Source organism: Manacus vitellinus, unplaced genomic scaffold (assembly GCF_001715985.3).
Source record: "Manacus vitellinus isolate BGI_N305 unplaced genomic scaffold, ASM171598v3 scaffold_0_pilon, whole genome shotgun sequence".
Taxonomy (NCBI): Eukaryota; Metazoa; Chordata; class Aves; order Passeriformes; family Pipridae; genus Manacus; species Manacus vitellinus.
The window spans coordinates 23,242,080-23,262,997 of record NW_021938789.1 but is presented as its reverse complement, the minus strand read 5'-3'; the positions used below and the strand labels follow the sequence as shown (position 1 = coordinate 23,262,997).

The window sequence follows — 20,918 nt, the reverse complement described above, 5'->3', positions numbered from 1 at the left end:
TCATTATGACTTCCTAAGAGCCTTCTTCCTTGTCAAATAGCACAGTAAAGTAGAAAAATGGAAGTCAGAAGAGGACAACATACTTGAGTTGTAATGGAAACTTTCTGAGATTAATAGCAGGATGTGTATAGGTCAAATCTAATTTGACACCAGAACAATGTTAGGAAAAATCTGTGAAGGGCTGGAAGTATATTTTTCATTATGCCAAAGTATATGCTTACAGTGGGTTCAGTATGGCTTTTGATCAACTTTACTAGATGAAGGATGAGAGCCTTGATGTAACAAGGAAACTTCAGAAGATACCTACATACTTATATTCTGTTAATATTCAAATAATAGTGAGAATTAACATGCAAAATCAGTTTTGATTTTAAGATTATGATGCAGGACTGTGAGTCTGTAGGTAATTGAAATATAGAAAGGTCTTCCAGAGTAGTTAAAAGGAAATGATAAAATAGAAATATGGCTTATGGCTATAAAAAGGAGATACGACAGAAATATGAGGAAATATATGTGAATTGCAAATTAGGTTGGAAAAGTAGAAATAAAATATTTATAACAAGTACTGAAATGTAGAAAAATAAATTATTATTTTATGTATGTTGTTATTACAGTAGGCGTATATCTAGTACATTCAGAGACTGAATAGTGATTTCTGTATGAATGGGAAAGATCTTGGATTTGCCACGTTCAGTTGGTGGATTGTCATTCAGGACAGATGGAGTTTGGAGAGTGAAGTGGCACAAGATGAAGGGAAACAATCACTTTAAACTGGCTTATGCAGCCAAATTATCTGACCATAGTAAAACTACTGTATTTGATGTTGTTCTAAAAAGTTAATCCTTTAAGTAGATAGACCAGATTCTCAGTATCCTGGAGACTGCATGAACCAGAATTCTTTTATCATCGTCTCTCAGTAACAAAAATGCATCATATACATAGGATTTTTGTGTTTCCTCAGTAATGTCTACATTAATATGTACTCCAAAATGTACTGGATGAATAAGGTTTCTGACAAGCTTATTTAGATCTCAAGAAAGCACTCAATGTCCAGACTTGTCTGTATGAGAGCTCTGTTTGAAAGATAATCTTATTGTGGTAATCTAATCACTTGGCAATAGAACAACCTGTCAGGGCATTACTCTGAAGGTACAACTACAGAGCTGATAACAATCATATGCGTGTGGGCTCCAAGCAGTCTATGAACTGAAGGATGTATAGGCAGGCTACAAGTGGTGAGACTAAGTAAATAAATTTCTTATCCGGGACATTGCATAAATACATTTATATCTTCTAGTTAAGGGTAGAATGCACCAGCTCAGACTCCAAGCGGTGTGTGCTTACACCAGCTTCCAGGTGACAGTGGAGATTGTTGGAAGACTAGACTCACTTGAAGATAATAACAACTAATTTGCAAAAGAAATATTTTGATTTTTGGCACTTGAACAAAAACATGCCAAGGAACAGAAGAATTGGTCTCAGGAATGTATGTAAAGTGAAATAAGCCTTGGTAACATAAATTTTTTTGGAAAAAGGAATAAACCTAAAAGCAGACAAATATGCAAACAGTTCTGTCAGCCCAGGAAAACTTGTTCAATTTCTTACAACCATTTCACTGAAAAATGCTCATCTATGCTGTTCTGTAGACAGAGTCATAGAAGGAGCCAGCATATAGTCAGGCAGAAGAAAGGAAAAGAAAGGAAAAAAATAAAACCAGCAAAATTATACTCTTCTGATGTATAGGGAGAAGAAAATCATCCTCTGTCTAGAGAGTTAACCTTTCTATAATCCATATTTTCTGAATAATCAGCTTCTTTTTTTGCCTCCTTTTTCATGATAGCATCATGACATAAGAGGAGACATTTCAATCCTTTCCTCTCTTTCTGGGCTGTAATCTATTTAATTCTATTAAATAAGGTGGGTTTTTTTGAGTTGATTCTGTGTTTGTCTTAGCTGTTCCTTTGCAGAACACAGCCAGCAGTTATCCAAACTTACTGGAGAGTATTTACCCTGGTCTGGTAAAGAGCAGTATCAGTCCAGAGCCTGGTTCAAACATACAGAGTGAATCTGATTTTCAGGCTAAACTTTTGACATCAGGATTAAACTATTGGGTATTTGTGACCAATGTAAGAATTAATAATTTTAGGAAAACCTACTAATATCTGCATTATATGATAGTCATATTCCACATTCCCTGTTGAAGAACTATGCAAAGTCCAGAGATGCAATTTAAAATACTTCTAGTTTTGAAGTGTTTGAATTGGATGATTCCAGGCAAATCCACAGGACCTATGGAAGGGTCAAAGCTCAGTGGAAAATTGCCCCATTATTAATAAGCTGAGATAACCTTTAAATAAAAACAATACAACTTGATTAGAATGTAAACAGTAAACCTTCAGAAGGTTTAGATGCAGGAATTGGGTATTAATTTGGTTTAGATTTTGTAGTAACATTCTAATTCTTAAACCTAACATAAACCTGACACACACATGCCCTCAGGCTTTGTAGTTTTGAAAATGCACATTTAAATTGCAGTAGTCAGACCCATCTCTATTTTTAAGATATAACCACTCACAGGAGGGAAAGGTAAATCACAAAAGACCTCCAGCATTACTATTTTATTTTTTTTTTAATTTTTTTTTCCTTAAAGAATTTGCTTGTGGTTTATTTATGCCTGGAAACAAAATTTTGTTGTTGAAGATAAGGATCAGGCTGCACAATCCTACAGGATTTCAGTTCAATGAAAACTGTGTTTGGTTCCAAATACTCTCCCTATAATGATGACACTACAGGCCAAAAATGTCTTGCTTTGTCCTGGAGCAATATTCTCGTCTGATGATAGAAGATGAGATAATTTGGATTTCAATTTGTAAAGCTTTCAAAATAGGAAAAATACTATTATACTTTCAGGAAATATTGCAGGCATCTGACTTTTTGCAAAGAATATACTGATGTACTTCTTACTGTGAGCTATGTAATACATGTCAGAACTGCACTTCATTTTCTCTGAATTCTATCCCAAACCAGTAAAAAGTAGCTTTTTTATTTTTATCCTACCTTAAGGCAAACTTTTATTCCAGCTTTCAGTACAAACTAATGTATTTAGTAGTCATAAACTGCATGGTGAGATTATATATGCATTATGTCATGACATACATCATACTTTCCAAATTTACTTATAAATGAACAGGAAGATCTTGACTCTAAATTTAGGTAGAAAATAGCTCAAATCCTCTCATGAAGGAGAGGATGCCCTGTTTGAGTGCAGGGCAGTCACAGTTTGAAACAAAGCCTTACTCAGAGGAAAAGGTAGCAGATCCCCACTAGTAACATCTTGGACTTCACTGTTTTCCCTAGATCTATTTATAAAGCAGGTATGCAGGCAAAGCTGTGAAAAACACAGATTCAAATAATGTCTGCTCTGCAATACATTTCAAAGCTTATTCATAGCAGACTCCTATACGCTAGGAATAATTTCACACACAGGAAATGACTCCAGAAAAAAATTTTTTCACCCACGAAAATATGGCCTGCAGCTTTCAGCCTACATTGTGAATTTAAATTCCTATCCTCACTGTGGCTAATGATGAGTTTACATTTCACAGTGTCTGACAGCATTAAATTCAGCACACCAAGACACAAATATAATAAGCCATCATTTTGGCTGTGGAAAAATATCATCAATGTATATAGGCCATTGTATTTGAATTAAAAGTGTATAACAATGTAGCTTTGCTCAAGATTCAGAAAGTACAGAAGTGTGTATGTGTTATAAAGATTAAGAAATATAAATAGAAATGTTTAACAATTCAGATTAGGAATCCAGAAGTAAGAGTGGCAAAAGTCAACATGTATTCTATAGAAAGCATGAAATTATATGTGGTAAGAGTTATCTCATAATAAGAGAATGAAGCAAAAACTTGAATATCCAGGCAAAACTGTATAACTGCTCTGAGATTCAAAAGGCAAATGGATTTATACTTCATGGGTATTGATGAAAGGGCCAAGAACCTATGTCGTGACGTTGACCACCAAACTAAAAAGATTAAACAGATTAAGCTTTTTATAAAGAAAAATAATCATCTAATGCACAGGGATTAGTGACAATATTTTGGAATATTGGAACTAACAAAAAAAACTCCCAAGCCTTTTTAAAGAAAGAATAGTGAGACTCTGAAATAATTTGGCTGTAGAGAATGCAGAATTTCATTCATTTCCTTCCTCAGAGCTAATTATATAATCTGTTGAAGATAAACTGATTTGGTTCTGATTTGGTTTGGAACTTAATGATCCCAGCAAGGAATAAGCCTTAGAGGAGATCAGATATTTTCTTTTTATGTCTAGTCACAAGCCAAGTACTATAAATTCAATAAAATTTGTTCTTTCTAACCTTAGTTCTTAGTTAGATACAGTCTTTCTCATTGTAGTTTTATCTTCACTGTAGTTTTATTTATATTCTTTATAGGGTTTTATTAGCTATAATACATTGGTTAGAATGAAAAAGCATGTTGGTAGCATGACCAAGAAAACAGATCAGTATATGCATTTGCAGCTAGGTCTCCATTTTGATCTCTTAAGTAACTACTCATGAAATCTGTCATTTTGACTTTCATGTAAAAGTATTTCTGTTCAAGCTAAACGTAGGATTCCTTTTTTCTCTTTTACAGAGTAAAAGAAAAATTATAGCAATTTTTTTTCTTGCATTTTTACTTTTCATTGTGCCTTGCAGTCTGTCTGTAAATCCTGAGCAAGTCACAGCATGATGGGACATTATGAGAGAGGTGGAATACCCTCTGCTACAGAAGGAAGGGCATGCATCCTCAGCCAAGGTCCAGTAAGTAGTGTTTGTCCAGCAAGAGAACCAGCAGCTACTTTCTTGGCTTTTTCTGCTGGCTTTCAGCATGTACTTTCAGAGACAGGCAAGCCATGTACCAGCTCTACTCTCTGCACTCCTTCACATTCTCTTAACACTTTTGCTCTGGTTTGTTCCAGGGAAGTCCTTCAGTTCTCATCCCTTCCACCTGGCAGTTGACGAGTCACAAGCTGAACAGTGACTGGTTAACAACTTTATTCCTTTACCTCATGAATACTTTTGTTTCTTGAAAAATATGTCTTTAATATAAGTGCAAGTCTTTTGGATGCAGTGGAACTTCATTATGTATTACCTCCTCTATTGAAAATTTTCCATCTACCAGCCAAACCAGTTTTTCCCAGCAGGCACTTCTCTAGGGAGAAGCTTCTTTTTTCTGAGATCTGATCATCAGACGAGAATCTTGAAGTAAGTCTCAGTAGTATACTGTATGTGATTGCAAACAAGTTTTCCTTTTACTTGAAATCTAACTAGATGCAATCTAGCAAGAATGGTCTTGAAAATGCTAATTACATTGGTGTACACCCTAGTCTGACTGAATTTGTTTACACTGGATCATATATATTCCAGGCTTGGAAACACATCCTCTGTAGACTTTCTTTCCTACTTTGTCCTCTGTTGTAAGCAATCCTTGCAGATTTTCAAGTGGGCTTCCCAGACCAGAGAGAGCATCCTTCTTGGTGAAACCCTTTCGATTTCTTCAGACTTCAGCTAATCTCTTTCTGTAAGGAATTAATTTCTTTCTTCCTCTTACCTCTTTCTTAGAACTTAAGCCCTAAATTTGGGGATCACCTGGTTGGTAAAGTAAGCTTCTCTGGAGAGCTCATTCCAGTGCTCAAACACTCTCTGTGTGAAGAACATTTTTCTAGTATCCAACCTAAACCTCCCCTGTCACAACTTCAGGCCATTCTCTTGTGTCCTGTTACTGGTCACCACAGAGAAGAGATCAGTGTCTGCCCCTCCTCTTCCCTGTCACTTGTAGACTGCAATGAGGTCTCCTCTCAGTCTCCTCCAGGCTGAACAGACCAAGTACCCTCAGCCACTCCTCATACAGCTTCCCCTCAAGGCCCTTCACCATCTTTGTTGCCCTCCTTTGGATGCTCTCTAAGAGCTTAATATCCTTCTTATATTGAGGTGCCCAAAACTGCACACAAACAGTGAGACTGCACCAGTGCAGAGCAGAGTGGGACAATCACCTCTCTCAACCAGCTGATGACATTTTGCCTGATACCTCCTGGGACACGGTTGGTCCTCCTGGCTGCCAGGGCACTGCTGACTCATATTCATCTTGCCATCAACCAGGATCCCCAGGTCCCTTTCCACAGGGAAAGTTCTAAATCTTTTTTTTTTCACTTTATTATTTAAAACTGTAAAATTGTACGTAAGACAATGTGCATTTAATATTATATATTTTAATTTGAGTGATCTCCTGTCAGGTCTTATTAACTATTTTTGTTTTACTCAAACAGTAAACCGAGGTGCAGAGTTCTGAGATATTTCATGCCAAACCTAGTAGATCAGTGCTACTCTAGGAATATAGACTCTTTAGTTCCTATTTAAATAAGTGCTGTCAGTATCATGTATACTGGTCCAAGCTGTATGCTTTGATGAGGTGGGCATTCCTAGGTATGACACTGAGCAAAGTTAGTGTAAACTGCACTGTTTTGAAACAGAGAGCAACACTGCAAAACACTGTAATTTCACAAGATTAATTCATAAAATGGTATTAGAACTGTATGAGCAGAAGAACACACCACAATTGTAGCTGATTTGGATCATATCTTGATAAACAAGAATATCTGTGGTTAACCACACTGACATTTTAAAATAACCTTGTACATCGACCCTTTCATCTTACTGGAGAGAAAATGAAAAAATTAGGGTTTGGCCATAAAAAGTGACCATTCTATTGTCCTTTGTTTCCTTCTGTGTGCAGTTCCTCTTTGCATAATGTATTTCCCATATGTCAATTTAGAGATTAATTGCTTTGGGGATGTATTATCAACTTCACTTTTAAGTAAAATTCTGTACAGTGAGGGGAAGATGAGAAAGCTGCATAAATAAGCACACTTCACTACAAGTAGGGATAGGATGAATAAGCTGAGGAAGGTAAAGCAACCAGACACCTCTTCTTTCATAAGTCATCATACTGTGGTTGGTAGCCCACACCAAGACCTACACATCGATGCATTCATAGATAAACTGAACTAAATATGTATCACATAAATTCTACTGGTTTGATGTATGAAGAACACTCATATTGATCCTGTTAATACTAATATCAGTAATGGATATAGTGGGATATATTTATCTTCTTCTTCCTAATTAGAAAGCATTAGAATTCAGTTTTATGCTTACTGTTCCTCAGCACATATCTTAGTTTTCATTGCAACTATTAGATAACAGGTTTGTAAAACATTTGAATCTTATTTTGTGAGCTGTCTAGAGAAACACTGCTAGAGAATAGATCTAAGCACACAAATACACATGCATACATGCACAATCATGCACACACAAATGCCTTCCAGTTCCTCCAGGCAGCCTTACCACTTTACAAATGCCAAAATATCATTTAGTTCAAGTAGAGACTTTTCCCTTAAGTGATCATCATTCTAAACCAATCTGATACATAAAGTGTGAAAGAAATGACAGTGAGTATTATAGGTTAGACCACTTACAGTGTTAAGAGTGTGGTTTTGTGTCCTTTTTCTACATCACTGTTTGCAAAGCAAATGTGTTTGTTTGGTCAGAGGTCTGGATACAGCAACACAAATTTTTAAAAGTACTTGAATATCATGCTAAGACACAAGATGGTTCCAAGTTCAGCAAAGCAAAATACTAGCATTAGCCAAATGCTAGATTCACTTGAAAAATTTCTGTCCCAATTTATGGTTGAAAGCATGAGGTGGAATTGGTAGTTGCATCTGAAAGTCTTTCCTCATTAAACATCAAAGGGAGACAGCTTTTTTGAAAAAAATTATATTCATAACAAGCAAGCCAATTGTATTATTTTTGCTATTTTTATCTTAGCAGCATTACCAAACAATGGACTACTTTTTAAATATGTTTTTACACTCTCAGTGTGGAACAGAGAAAATGCAATAGATAAAGCATACTGTGAAGAAAGAGTATCTATCAACAAGTTTGTTTCATGTTTTAGCTCTCAGAAGTGTTTTCAGGCTTTTTATAGTTACAGTTTTTTCTTCTCACTGTCATTCTTGGTGTTACCTTCTTGGTTTATATTTAGATTTAGAGTGAAAGGAAAAGAGCAATTAGAGTCTCTGAAATTGAAGTTTTAATGAAAATACTCTCTTTTTTTTTCTTCTTGACAGGAAAATCTAACAGTAATTCAAAACAATTTTATGTTGGCAAAACATTGACGTAAAAAATTATTATAGATATTGAAAGGAACTTTTAATACAAAACAGGGGAAGGAACAGAGGGAGTATCCTGTTGCAAAAAGCAGAACGTATTACTTACAGTGATAAGATGCCTAGAGGCCAGAGGGAGACTAAAGGACAAGAAAGACTAAATCTAAAAGAAATATATTCCTTTGGAAAGTTTAACAATAAAAAAATAAAGGTCTTTCCCAGTCACATTCTTTTCAGTGAAAGCTGAAAGGCTGGAGTGATAAGCATCATGACAGTTTATTAACAGGATAATATTGAGAAATACCTCTTAGAGTTCATCTGAAGGAAAGGCAAAATAAGAAAGATTTTCTTTTTTGTCTCTTAACCTGTCTCTAAAATTAGTAAGGGCTTTTGTTGCTAGTTGGATAAAGTATATATATTCTTTCTGTTTTAACTTAAGAATGATAAATCAAAATAACTGATTCACGATGACAGTCAAATTGTATGACATTCTGTTCCCTAGGCATGACTGTCCTGGATTCAGTTTTCTGTTCTTAAAACACCTGAACATAATGTACTTTAAGAGGATGTAAATAACAGGTATCTCTGGCAGCTGACTACACCAAATTTTCATGCAGCAATAAAGCCTGCTTCACTAATTTTAGCCAGATGTGCCTTGGTATGCAGTGGAAAAATGCTTAAATCTTAGAAGTCTGAATTTATGATAGGTATGTAAAAGGTGAATTTATGATAGTTGTATTGCAGCAGTGACAAGAGTGTGATTTTTGAGTCTCTCCTGACTCACGAACAGTAAAATAGCAAAGACTAGACGAGGGTTGTGTTGCAAAACTCACAGCAGAGCTGGGCTGTTGCAAGATCTGCCAGGTAATCTGAATTGTGGTCATAGTCTGAGCCCTGGATACTGCTCCTTGGTGACATAGAAGGGAGTATTGAGACTGACACTGATAAATTACTCTGTGACCAACTCAGTCCCATCTTGAAAATGAAGTGGTGGATCTAGCCCTAAATTACTGCCATAATCCCTCTTCCCACAGCATCTCCAAGGTATGTGGCAACTCTCCTGCGGTTCTTGCCTGAAAAAACATCTGAGGCTTTGGCAGAAGATGTGTATTTCAGCCAATGTTCGTGTCTTGCAGTATGAATTAGTATCTTGTCCCCTCCTGCAGAAAATGCTGTCTTTCCTGTGATTGATACAGATCGCGCATAGGCACATGTTTACTCTCATGACCATTGATGGTTTACAGTCACTGCAGTTAATTGGTTTGAAATACATCTGCTTCCATTTTATTGCTGAATGAAAAGGTTTGCTTCATGGCTATGCAGTCTTGAAGATGAGAATATTATGTGACAAAATTATTGTTGCACATTCACTCTCTGTTTCACAGCTGCAGAATTTCCATTTAAAGCTGCAGTAAAGACTTACCTAATGGCAAGTTTGAATGTGCTGTAGTCATCTGAGTAATTTACTTCTAGAGAGAAAAACAGAACATTAAAAAAGACCAGGAACACAAAGACAGTCGTAATAGGTTATAAACACTAGTAGTAATATCAACTTTTTAGCAACCTTGTGAGGAACTGATATTATAGCTTCATTTTATTTCTCATATCTGAAAAAAATAGACTTCCAACAATTAGAGATGCTAACATTTTTGTTTAAGTTTGGTCTAATAGGCACAAAAATGCATTATATCCACATATATCTGTTTTAGCGTTGTAGAAATATGTGGGAGGATAGTTTCCAGATTTTCATTTTTGCTTTAATATTAAAGTATTTGGAAGCATTTGTAGACTTTTAAAACACATACTATGTACTTACATATGGAAGACTCCTACAGGGTGCACAAATGCACTTATTTAAATATTTGATTATAATTTATCAATGGCGTGTAAATTCCAATACAGTAAAAATGCTATAGCAGAGCTATTTAAAAAATCTGGATAACAGTCCTGCTGCTTTGTGACCTCCTTCGCATAAGTAAAACAATTTCCTAAATTGTAGTAATGCAGCAGTAATTATCACATAACAATTTTTCAGTATGCTGCAGTAATGGCAAAATAGAGAACAGAAATAAATGCACATTTCCATATGGCATAGAGAACTGGCCACTAAAACCTATATAAAGTACCCTATGAAGCAGTTTCAATGTGAAGGTGAAATCAGGTGACTTCTGATATGGTTAAAGTGGGATTCCCAAACAAGATTTTCCCAATTTAGATAAAATTCAAATCATCAGTTGCTGATCAGATAGTGAAGGCAAAATCTTCAATGTGCTTGGTTTCTGTGCATTGTTGCTCTAATCTCAGTCCATTATCAGTAGTTAACTAACCTCTAGAGATGCCACTTTCTCTATTTTTGACTATAGATAAAATGTAACTAATCTGTGCTCTTAACATAGCCAACGAATGAGATGTCTAGACTTAATGGCAAAATTCCTGGTAAATTCCTCTGAGCTTTTGACTTTTCAAAATCAAACTATTTATTTATGGAATATTTTAACTGAAGGGCAAATGCCCTTTGCCTTTATAAAAAATTAATAATTCAGGGTTCTTCAGAGCTTTTTGAAGCAAATGCATTCCAGCCTGTACCTGAAATAGTGTGGCCAGCAGGACCAGGGCAGTGATCGCCCCCCTGTACTCAGCATTAGTGAGGCTGCACTTTGAGTACTGTGACCAGTTCTGGGCCCCTCACTGCAAGATGCTGAGGTGCTGAAACGAGTCCAGAGAAGGGCAACAAAGCTGGTGAAGGGTCTAGAGAGTATGCCATTGGAGGAGCATCTGAGGGAGCTGGGTTTTTTTTAGGCTGGCAAAAAGGAGGCCCAGGGGACACCATATCACTCTCTACAACTACCTAAAGGGAAGTTGTAGCCAGGTAGGGATTGGTCTCTTCTCCCAGCCCTCTATTGACAGGGCAAGTGGGAATGACCTCAAGCTGTACCAGGGGACGTTCAGGATGGACATCAGGAACAATTTCTTCACTGAAAGTGTGGTCAAGCATTGGAATGGGCTGCCCAGAGAAGTCACGATCCCTGGAAATGTTAAAGAAACAATTGGATGTGGCACTTAGTGCTATGGTTTAGTTGATAAGGTGGTGATCATTCAAAGGTTGGACTCGATGATCTTGGAAGTCTTTTCCAATCTTAATGATTCTATGGTTCTATGAAATTGGGTATACATCCCTGGCTAGGTTTTGTGGGTAGGCAGCAGTACTCTATAGTTCTGGAAACTGTAGAGTTTTCAGGAGTGAGAAAAAATTTTCTCATTCTCTCATTTTTTACTTGGAATATACAAGTTTATATCTCATTCTTTTACATTCCAGGTGAGTCCCCTGGTTATGAAGCTATTGACTATTGTTTGATAGACCTTTTATTCATTGATTCATTCATTTTTCATCAAGGAAACAACAATTCTGCTTTGAAATGTATTAACTATTCATTAGAGCATAAGCCTGAGTGTTCCAAATTCTAGGGTTATCTACTACAACAAAGTGAAAATATAATCTTTTCATTTATTAAATATGAAAATAATCCCATTAAAATTCCATCTTGTGAATGTAGACAGGAACAGTTTTAGTTCAGTGCTCCACTATGGTGAACACAGAATAATTTACACCATTTTAAGAAAAATGCAAATTCAGACTATCATATACATATATCTAGGAAAAGATGATGAATTTGGAGGGGTTAATTTAGAAATTATTTACTGTGAAATCTAAATGTAAGCTTTAAGTCTATTCATGTATCTAGCTACTGTAACTTCAAGGAGACTGTATCAATTCAAGCCGAAAATGGTTGTATTTAATTGTTTTTATTGTCATGTGTATCTCCATCTGTCATACATAATAGAAGAAAAAAGTAAAAGATGTTACAAAAATTATTATTTTTTAAAACTTAGTATCTGTAAACCCCTTATATATATTTCAATTTTGTTCATGTTTTGAGGAAATATTCAGTTTTAATGTGACTTCTCAGCAGTTAAATTTGCATTTATTGACTTTTTTCACCCCAGAAATAGCATTTAGAATAGCCATTTAAAATAGCCATTTCCGATTATTAATTGAATTACGTTACTGCCATGCTCAGTTCAAATTTTATTCAAACAGATTCAGTTTTTCAGAAAAGTAAACCAACTGGTGGCCAAACATAGATTTTGGATGTGAACCCTCAAACAACTGTATAGATGAGAAACTAAATACGTAGGCATAATCCAGTTTCATTTGCATTGCAAGACAAGAGGTATCTTAACTGCCCACCATTAGGAAGCAATGTCTCAAATGTTTGTACTCAATAAGTTAGGATGATATTTAAGCAAGTATTTCAAGTATTTGCAAGTATTTCCTGGAGCTGCAATTTGCTTTGATCAAAATTTAGCACAATTGAAAATGTTGAATTTTAATTTATTAGGGAACTTGTTCTTATTATCTAAATGAATGGCTTAGTAGAAGTCTTGCTTTAGTAAGATTGCCATACAGAAAATATGCATCAAACATTAGTCATATTCAAGGGCCTTGAGTAATGGATCAAAGTCATTAATTTTAGAATTTACTTTTTAATAACAGCTTACCTCAGAAGATTTCAATGCTTGTGCTTTAGTTTACCAGTGAAAAACTTCATCTGTCAGGCTACACTACAACTTCCTACCTGTAATATGCCTCCAATATGGCCACATCAGTTTCATCTCTGAAACCTTCACTGTTTAACATTAGTCACTTTTGCTGCTGAGGTACTCTGTGAGATTGAAATGCCAGCAATCGTGTCAACCATGTTTTCAAAAAATAACTCATTTTCATTTTAGTTATGTACACCTCCACAGCAATAATCCAGTTGAATCATACTTTTTAATACAAGTACCTTGCTACATTTGAAGCCATTTATAAAACTGGAAGCCTTGAAGAACTGCACAACCAATTTGCAGGCCAGAAGGTGCACTCTGATTCATCCCAAAATAAATGTTAATAACTGGGCTTTCATAAAAGAACGAACAAATAGTTTATGTGGTCTTTTTATGATCATTGGTCTTTTTATGATCATTTGCATAGTTGAATATTTCTGGGTTTTTTCCAGTTTGGCAGTGATTACCTCTTCCAAGGTCTTCGTGATGAACATCTGTTTAAACTCACAAAAGCCCTTTTAAATTTTAGCTATGTACACATGGTAAAAGAACTAAGAATTTTACTTTGTTATTGCAATTAAATTTTTAGAACAAAAAGTCTCTGTTTTTAAGGTCTCTTCAGTGGTAAAACAATATTAAATAATTACTCCTTTTTCTCTGAAACCTGTGGATGCTTTACCTTAATAATTATTTTGAAACAAGTAAAATTGCAAGCTTCAAAAATAATAAATATTTTACAAACTCTTCTTAAAATCTCTAACTCACAGGATAAATTGGCATTGCAATCTAGTAGTTGCATAGTCTTAGACACTTGATGTTTTTGAAAAATCTAGTGAAAGATCAAGGCAGTAGGATTCAACTGCAATTGTGACACTGCAATTCCATCTGGTTTGTACACATCAAAATGGTACACAATTCCATTTTCAGTACACCTGATTTGCTTTCAAGAATGATGTAAAGGAGTGAGATAATGGTAATATATGGGTCATTTTCCACAGCAAAATAATTCATTCTCAGCTTATCAACTCTTCAGCCAGCATTCTTTTCACAAAAAAAAAACCTACCTCAGGTGGCAGTCTTTTCATCCTAATGGGTTATTAAGTCTCTGAAAGGTACCATTTTGTTATGTAATCTAACTACCCATAAACTGTGAAAGGATTATTTGCTGATTAAAAAAATGACAAAATTTCCTCAACATGCACATACATAAACAAATATAATCCAGAACCAAATGCCAATGTTGTTCCATTGGTTTTATGAATCTTGTCATTTCCCAAAGGCTGTATTTCAGGAACCAGTAAACTGAGCAGAAATTAGTAGTTTGCACTGGTCTCTCTCAATTCTGAATATTCTGTTTCAGCAGGAACATGTGACTGGTTTTGCTTGTAGTAAAATGGTCATTTTGATTTGCTCTGTGTCAAAAAAAGAGTAATTTTAAAGGTCTGGTGTTCATGAATCAGCAATGCATAAAGAGGTTCCTCTATAAATACAGAATTGAACTTTTGGCTTTTTTACCTGATTCAGGCTGTTTACTGAGTTTTCTCTAGTAACCTCTATAACAACTGATATTCTTTGATCAGTAGTTTGCCTGCACAGATACTTCTTTCTTCGTGAAGTCTTGATTCATTCTCTTCCAATGGAAGCTGGAGGTGTAATTTTATTCAGTTCCACTTACAGTTTTGATTTCACATCCTTTGCACCTACTCCATGCTCTTGCTATTTTATTTCCTCTAAAAGATTCACTTTTTATAGTTATCCACTCCAACTCATGTTCCTTTGAATTCACTTCCCTAACTACTTCCTTTTGAGCTATACTTGAAAGAGCTTGACGGTTCAAGTCTTTTCTTTTTATTCCTTATTTTGTACATTTCAGTTCTTGCTAGAATTTCACTCATCTCAAAGTAGGTCTTGGTTATAATTCCGTAAGTCAGGGAATACAGTTAATAGAATCCTCTCTTATTTGTGTAAAAAATAAGTATTTTAACATTGTAGATTATTAAATACCTGAAGTATATTTCTTTCATTAAAAAAAAATCATGCTATTCCCTTTGAATCTGAATTTATATTGTTGTTTATCATTCATGAAAAGGTATGTTCATAGTACCATTTCTTAACAGTACTGAACTACATAATCTAACTTCCCATCAAAGTACTACATAGTTGCATATAGTAAATTGAAAAAAGCATATTATAGTTGAAGATATTCTTGAAGTCATTTTTTTTAAGGATAAAGCATTTGCCACAAGGACTGTTGTACTTTCACTTTTGAGGCTGTATGAGATAAAAAAACGTATTAAGGATTGCATTTTCAAATAGCACAAGGAGCACATTTGGTTTGGTTTTAGCTTTAACTACATTTTATTTCATTATATCAGTTTATCTGTAATTTTACATACCTGGATTTCCAGTCTGCTTGGACAAACTTGGTCTTTCTTTCCAAATTTATATTTTCTTCAGAGAGAATTGCCTTCTCGTCTTTTAAACAAGTGCTGCTGACAGTGAGGAAATGCTAAAGCTCGTTTAGAACAAACTGTCATTTAACTTCTGTTATCAGTTTTTTCCGAATATTATCTTTGATACTTCTGGTTGATTTAATGTCTGACTCATACTACAGTGATATTTTGTGCATCTTTGCTTTGATAATGCTCTTTCAAACGTTACAGACATGGTCTTCTCATAAGTAAAGACTGGCAACTCTGCATTCTGCTCAGTTATTTACATCTTCATATCCCACTGTCACCTTCAAAAATAGAAATCAAAATTCAGTAGATAATCAATTCAGTTTTAAGAAATCGTTACCAATTTTTATTGCCTTGATTTTGAGTGCCCAGTAGGAGATACTTTAGTGCTCACTACCAAGACTAAATCCAAAACACATTCCAGAGAAGTCTCTTTAATTTCTTTGAGAATAAAGCTTTTCAATGAGAAAGATCTGATGGAAAGAAACTCTGAAACTGTCAGATATTGAGATTCAGCCAGCAACTTCAGGGAGTAGACTTATTTCAAAACTTTTGAAGGCTTGGCATCTCAATTAAAGTAATAAAAATAACCATAATCCAAGATAGAGTAGATATTTCTCTAATGTGTTTTTGTCACAGAAACCTGTGATATTATTTTCATTTTCTGCAAAACAACCATTCTACAAAGTTTTGAGATAAACATTCAGGCAAATTGTTGCTGAAAAATTTGTATCTATAAGTGTTTTCAGTTTTGTATGTGAAATTCATATTCTGACAAGCAGAAGTCTAAAGTTGCACATGAAGTTGGTCCAGATTCTGATATAGAAATGAAAACATAAATATGAAGAAACATTTATAATCATAATAAAGGATTTGTTCAGATATTTGTCCTAAAATTGTCAATTTGTAGTCATATATTTCAATGTGTTTTTATTTTCCAAAGTAATTGTACTGTGTTTTATTTATGTATTTTAGGCACAGAAGGGGCAGTGTTTGGGCACTCTGTGGAGACACCCCATATCAGAGCAGAACCTTCCCAAGACCTCAAGTAGGTGTTCAAAAAGTTGTTTTAAAATCAAATATTCCAAAGATAATTAAGTTTGGATTAAAAGCAGAATATCTGTATATTAATATAAACTGCTATTTAATGACTCATACATATCCAAAACACTGGTAGACTCTAGTTTGTTCTAACTAGTAAAAAAAACCACACAAAATCCTATCACACAAAATGTAAAATACATTACTTTTTATATATGACCTATCTCCCATAGCAGAATCCTAGAGAAGTATATTTTACCTAAAGACTGGAATATTCAGGCATTTTTAAGGTCAAACGTGCACAGTACTGTTCAACAGCATGAGACCCAGAGTTTGATTTTTTTATGAGCTGTTACAGAATATATAAGCCGAGTTAAAGTAAACTCTCCCCAATTTTCCATCAAGTGGTGTTTCTGGGTGGTTGGGTTTTTTTGAATACTACAAATACACTTTTCAAAAATCCATAAACAATGGAGGCTACATTTGTAAATGTAAAAAAATCCAAAGTTTTCTGGACATAGTCACTAAAGTGGAGAAATAAGTAAATTGTAAAAGATCAAGTTAAAGACTTACTGTAAAAACATTTGTAGACTGAGAAAGAGAAAACTTAGAAAAGTTTATAGTGAAAGCTTTTTTTTGAAGTGCATATGTGCACTGGTAAATACTAATCTGTGATTTATATGTATGAGAATATGTGACAATCACAGAAAATCAAAGATCCTTCCTTAATTAATTAATTGCTATAGAAAAGCACGGTTAAATGCTCTTACCTACATTTGCAAAGGCATTTAGGATGTTGCAAAAATCATTGGCGGGAAGCTGCCCCTGTGGACAAGTTTGACTATTGTACATGGATTATATGAAAGTAAATTATTGTGTTTGATTATTTACACTAAAAATTTTAAAGTAATGTATAGCTTTGGGGTCTTCCAGAGGATTCTACTCACTAGATTTTTATCTTTAAAAATTCTGTTCCCTTGCAAGACTCCTGTCAGTCCTTTGTGGAAAGTAATTGTAAAGGTATTTATTAGTGATAACCACCAAGGTGATATGGTCTCTAATCGAAAGGAGTTCAGCAGAAATCAAAGTGGAAACATAACAAGCTTTTCTTTTTTCAGGGTACCAAAAATTTGGGTAAGAGACTGGAGCTTTTTCCACTCAAAAGAACATGGAGACACTGCTTTATCTACCTCTTTCTAATCATTAAATAACATTAACAGACCAAAAATGTATGATAAAACATAACCCTGTGTCATCAGGTTTAATTTAAGGAGGGATAAAATCACCTCATGTTGGTTCTGAAATTTACACATGCGGCATTCACCTTTCCAGTCTTTTGTCTTTATTCATTGCCACGATTCCTATTGTTGCTTAATGTTTTCAACTCTACCATTCCTTCAGCTTATTTTTCCAAAGTAGACTTAAATTAGTAAGCATTTTCTATTCAACTTTCTGCTATCTCATTAATAATTAATGTAACCCAAACTTTTTGTTAAAAAAATTGATGAAACAGAAAGACTTGCTGTTTGGCCAAGCAATGTTAGCTAATGTGATTTTATTCTTAATATATTCAGTCCCTATTGTGTTCTGCAAGTTTTTGTACTTATGTGCTCCTATACATTAGTTGGGATTCAGTGATATTCTTTTTGAAATCTTTCAAATCAATTTAGTAATTTTAAAATTATGACAATTAACATTAGAACAGTGGTTTCTTGGCTATTGGCACAAATCTTTGTAGCAGGTATAATCTGCAGAACCTTTTTAACCTTTTATCTTGAAAGAACTATAAATAATTACAGGTTTGTGCTGTTTTCTGGTAGCAAAATACAGTTAGACACTCAGATCATATATTATTTTTAAAATTCCAGTTGCCATCTGCCTTTTAGTCTTATTTCAAATGGTTAAACCCAAACCCATTGTTCTTTTTATTGTAGTTCAAGTCCTGCATTAATTTTCCAAAATAATAAAATAATAAATTCAATTTTTTGCTAATATAAAAAAGCAATCATTTATAATTTATGATTGTTTGCCCAATACACCCAAACAGATAGGCCACCAACCAGTGTGACCTCAGAAGGTACCTCTGTCACAGAAATAAAAAATACTAGAACCCATTTTCTGGGCTCATGTTCAACTGATACAATTACACTGATGTTGTAAAATCATCTTATCTTCTGAAACAGAATAGTTGCATCCTAAATGCCAAGAGGGAATGTTCTTTGACTCATGCTACCCTCCAAATAGTGCAAATTCTTTGTAAGAGTTGTGACTGACTCGTAATTGACTCAGATATTTAGCTGTCTGGATTATTGAGTTCCAGTGGTCTGGTCTGGGTCCTAGCACTTTTTCATGTTTTAGTATAAACTTCCCAAAGTTTCCAGTATTGGCAGTCCTAAAATGACATAGAGTATTTTTCTGAGTGCCTGCATCCCTGTGCCTCTGGACATTTAAAAATAACAGTAACATGGGAGAGTAGAAAGTTTGCTGAATTAACATTGAAGTTCATTTTTACCAGTGGGCAAAGTTGAATGCAATTTGATAGCAAGTATATTTGGCTATGAAAATAATTATATACAGGGCTGAAGTTAATAGAATATACATTAGATTTTTAATTAAAATATAAATCATCCCATAATTTTCACGTTGGAATACATATTTGTGGTCAGGTAATAAACCTCAGACATCAGATTTTTTTTTCTTTTTCTTCAAAATATAATGTGCTGAAAACCTATTCACAGCCTTAGAAATGTAAACCAATTCACTACTGAATTTAAGAAATGGAATACTGACCACCTTTATTACTGTGAATGAAACATAATCTTTTCTGGACAGGGGACAAAAAGAAAAGGTCAGATATTAGTGTCATATATCCAAACTTTGCCTCAACCACTCTTTGTTCTTTAGCCAGATTTTGTGGTTTTTGTACAGAGAAGCATATCTAAAATGTACTGTTAAAAGTGTGTTGTGTAAAAATAAAATTTAGTTGAATTCTAATATATTTCCTTCCTATGTGTCTACCACTTTAGTCACATCTTTCTCATTTCTTGCATTTTCAAATAATACCTAGCAAGGTTTTGCTTTCAGAAAATGTTTTTATACAGTCCTTTGTGAAGGCTTTTGTGTCAAATCTCAAAAACTAATTAAAGCTGACTTTCATTAGTTGGGATAAGCAGCATAAAAGAATCATGCATTAGAATCAGGAAGATGAATTATATCTTAATAATTTAATCTTCATATTTCTTTCACTACTTTTTCTCACAGGAACACAGTTAGGAAAGCTAAACTGTTAATATAATCCCCAAATATTGATTTTAGGCTAATAGTACATTAAAACATGATGCACTAATAGGAAAAATCCATGCAGAAAAGAGACAGACAGTAGTTAAATGTAGATAGCTTTGTCCTCAATAACCTCCTTAATAAGGGGATAAATTAATTTGTTGTTGTTCTCCGGGGGTAACTGCAAGATCAACTTTAATAGTTTTTTTCTGTGTCAAGCCTCGCATACCATTAACTATCAGCTATGTAATGCTGGGCATAGAGATGAAAATTTTCACGTCTAGTGAAATGGATGAAAATAACGGATTAAGAGAGTCATCTGGTAAATTAGACCCTTTAGTCTGAACTCACTAATATGCAATGCTGTATGATATTATTTTGAAAGAATCATTAAGGGCTTGAAAGTAAGTAAAAACTGGGATGAAATAGCAGCTGGGTAAAATCTACTAATCTAAAGAAATATTTTTCTCTTGATAAGATACCTGATCTTCTAGAAAACAGAAAATAGGTGAATCTTTGATCTGGAGTTTAAGTAAAGTATTTCTTATAGGGCTATATCTAATGCGAAATAAAAACACACCACAGAGAAAAGGATATTCGAAGAAGCTTTAAGTGGTACATAATATGCATGCATTGTTCAAAACCCTTCTTCAGCCTGGAGGGAGATTACAAGGAGAGTTGTTTCAGGTCTGATCTTATTTTCAGTTTTAATAACATTCTTTGTGCTAGAATGAGGTACATAGGTTTGAAGCACTGGAAATCAGATCTTGAACACTAAATTTAGGAAATTTTGAAACTAGGTGGTATGATGGTGAATATTAGATGAAATATTAGCATGATGTCTCAGACACAAGAGTTTCTGTAGTTGTCTTTCAAAAGGAAAAACAGGAACAATTAAAATTCTTTATTATCAGTGGCTGGTTTATAGAATCATAGAATCATTAAGGTTGGAAAATGCTTCCAAGATCACTGGGCCCAGTCTTGGAAAGAACACCACCTTGTCAGCTAAACCACAGCACTAACCACCATGGCCAGTTGTTTCTTGAACACTTCCAGGGACTCCACCACTTCCCTAGGAAGGCCATTCCAATGCTTAACCACTCTTTCAGGGAAGAAATTGTTCTGGATATCCAACCTGAACCTCCCCTGGTATAGTTGAGGCCATTTCCACTTGTCCTGTCATTAGCGGTCTGGGAGAAGAGCTGACTGCTCCCTTACTACAACCTCCCTTCAGGTAATTGTAGAGAGTGATGTGGTCTCTCTCCCCTGAGCCTCCTTTTCTCCCAGCTC

The 20,918-nt window shown here is 34.6% G+C and overlaps 1 protein-coding gene across 2 annotated transcripts in view; it reads left to right on the top strand.

The window, feature by feature from the left end:
* SGCZ (sarcoglycan zeta) overlaps positions 1-20,918 on the top strand; it is a 182,450-nt gene that overhangs the window by 142,447 nt on the left and 19,085 nt on the right. For both annotated transcript variants that reach the window (XM_018079712.1, XM_018079777.1), the window contains exon 5: positions 16,284-16,356. In XM_018079712.1, the coding sequence (XP_017935201.1) occupies positions 16,284-16,356 (73 nt within the window). The remainder of the gene's footprint in view (positions 1-16,283; positions 16,357-20,918) is intronic.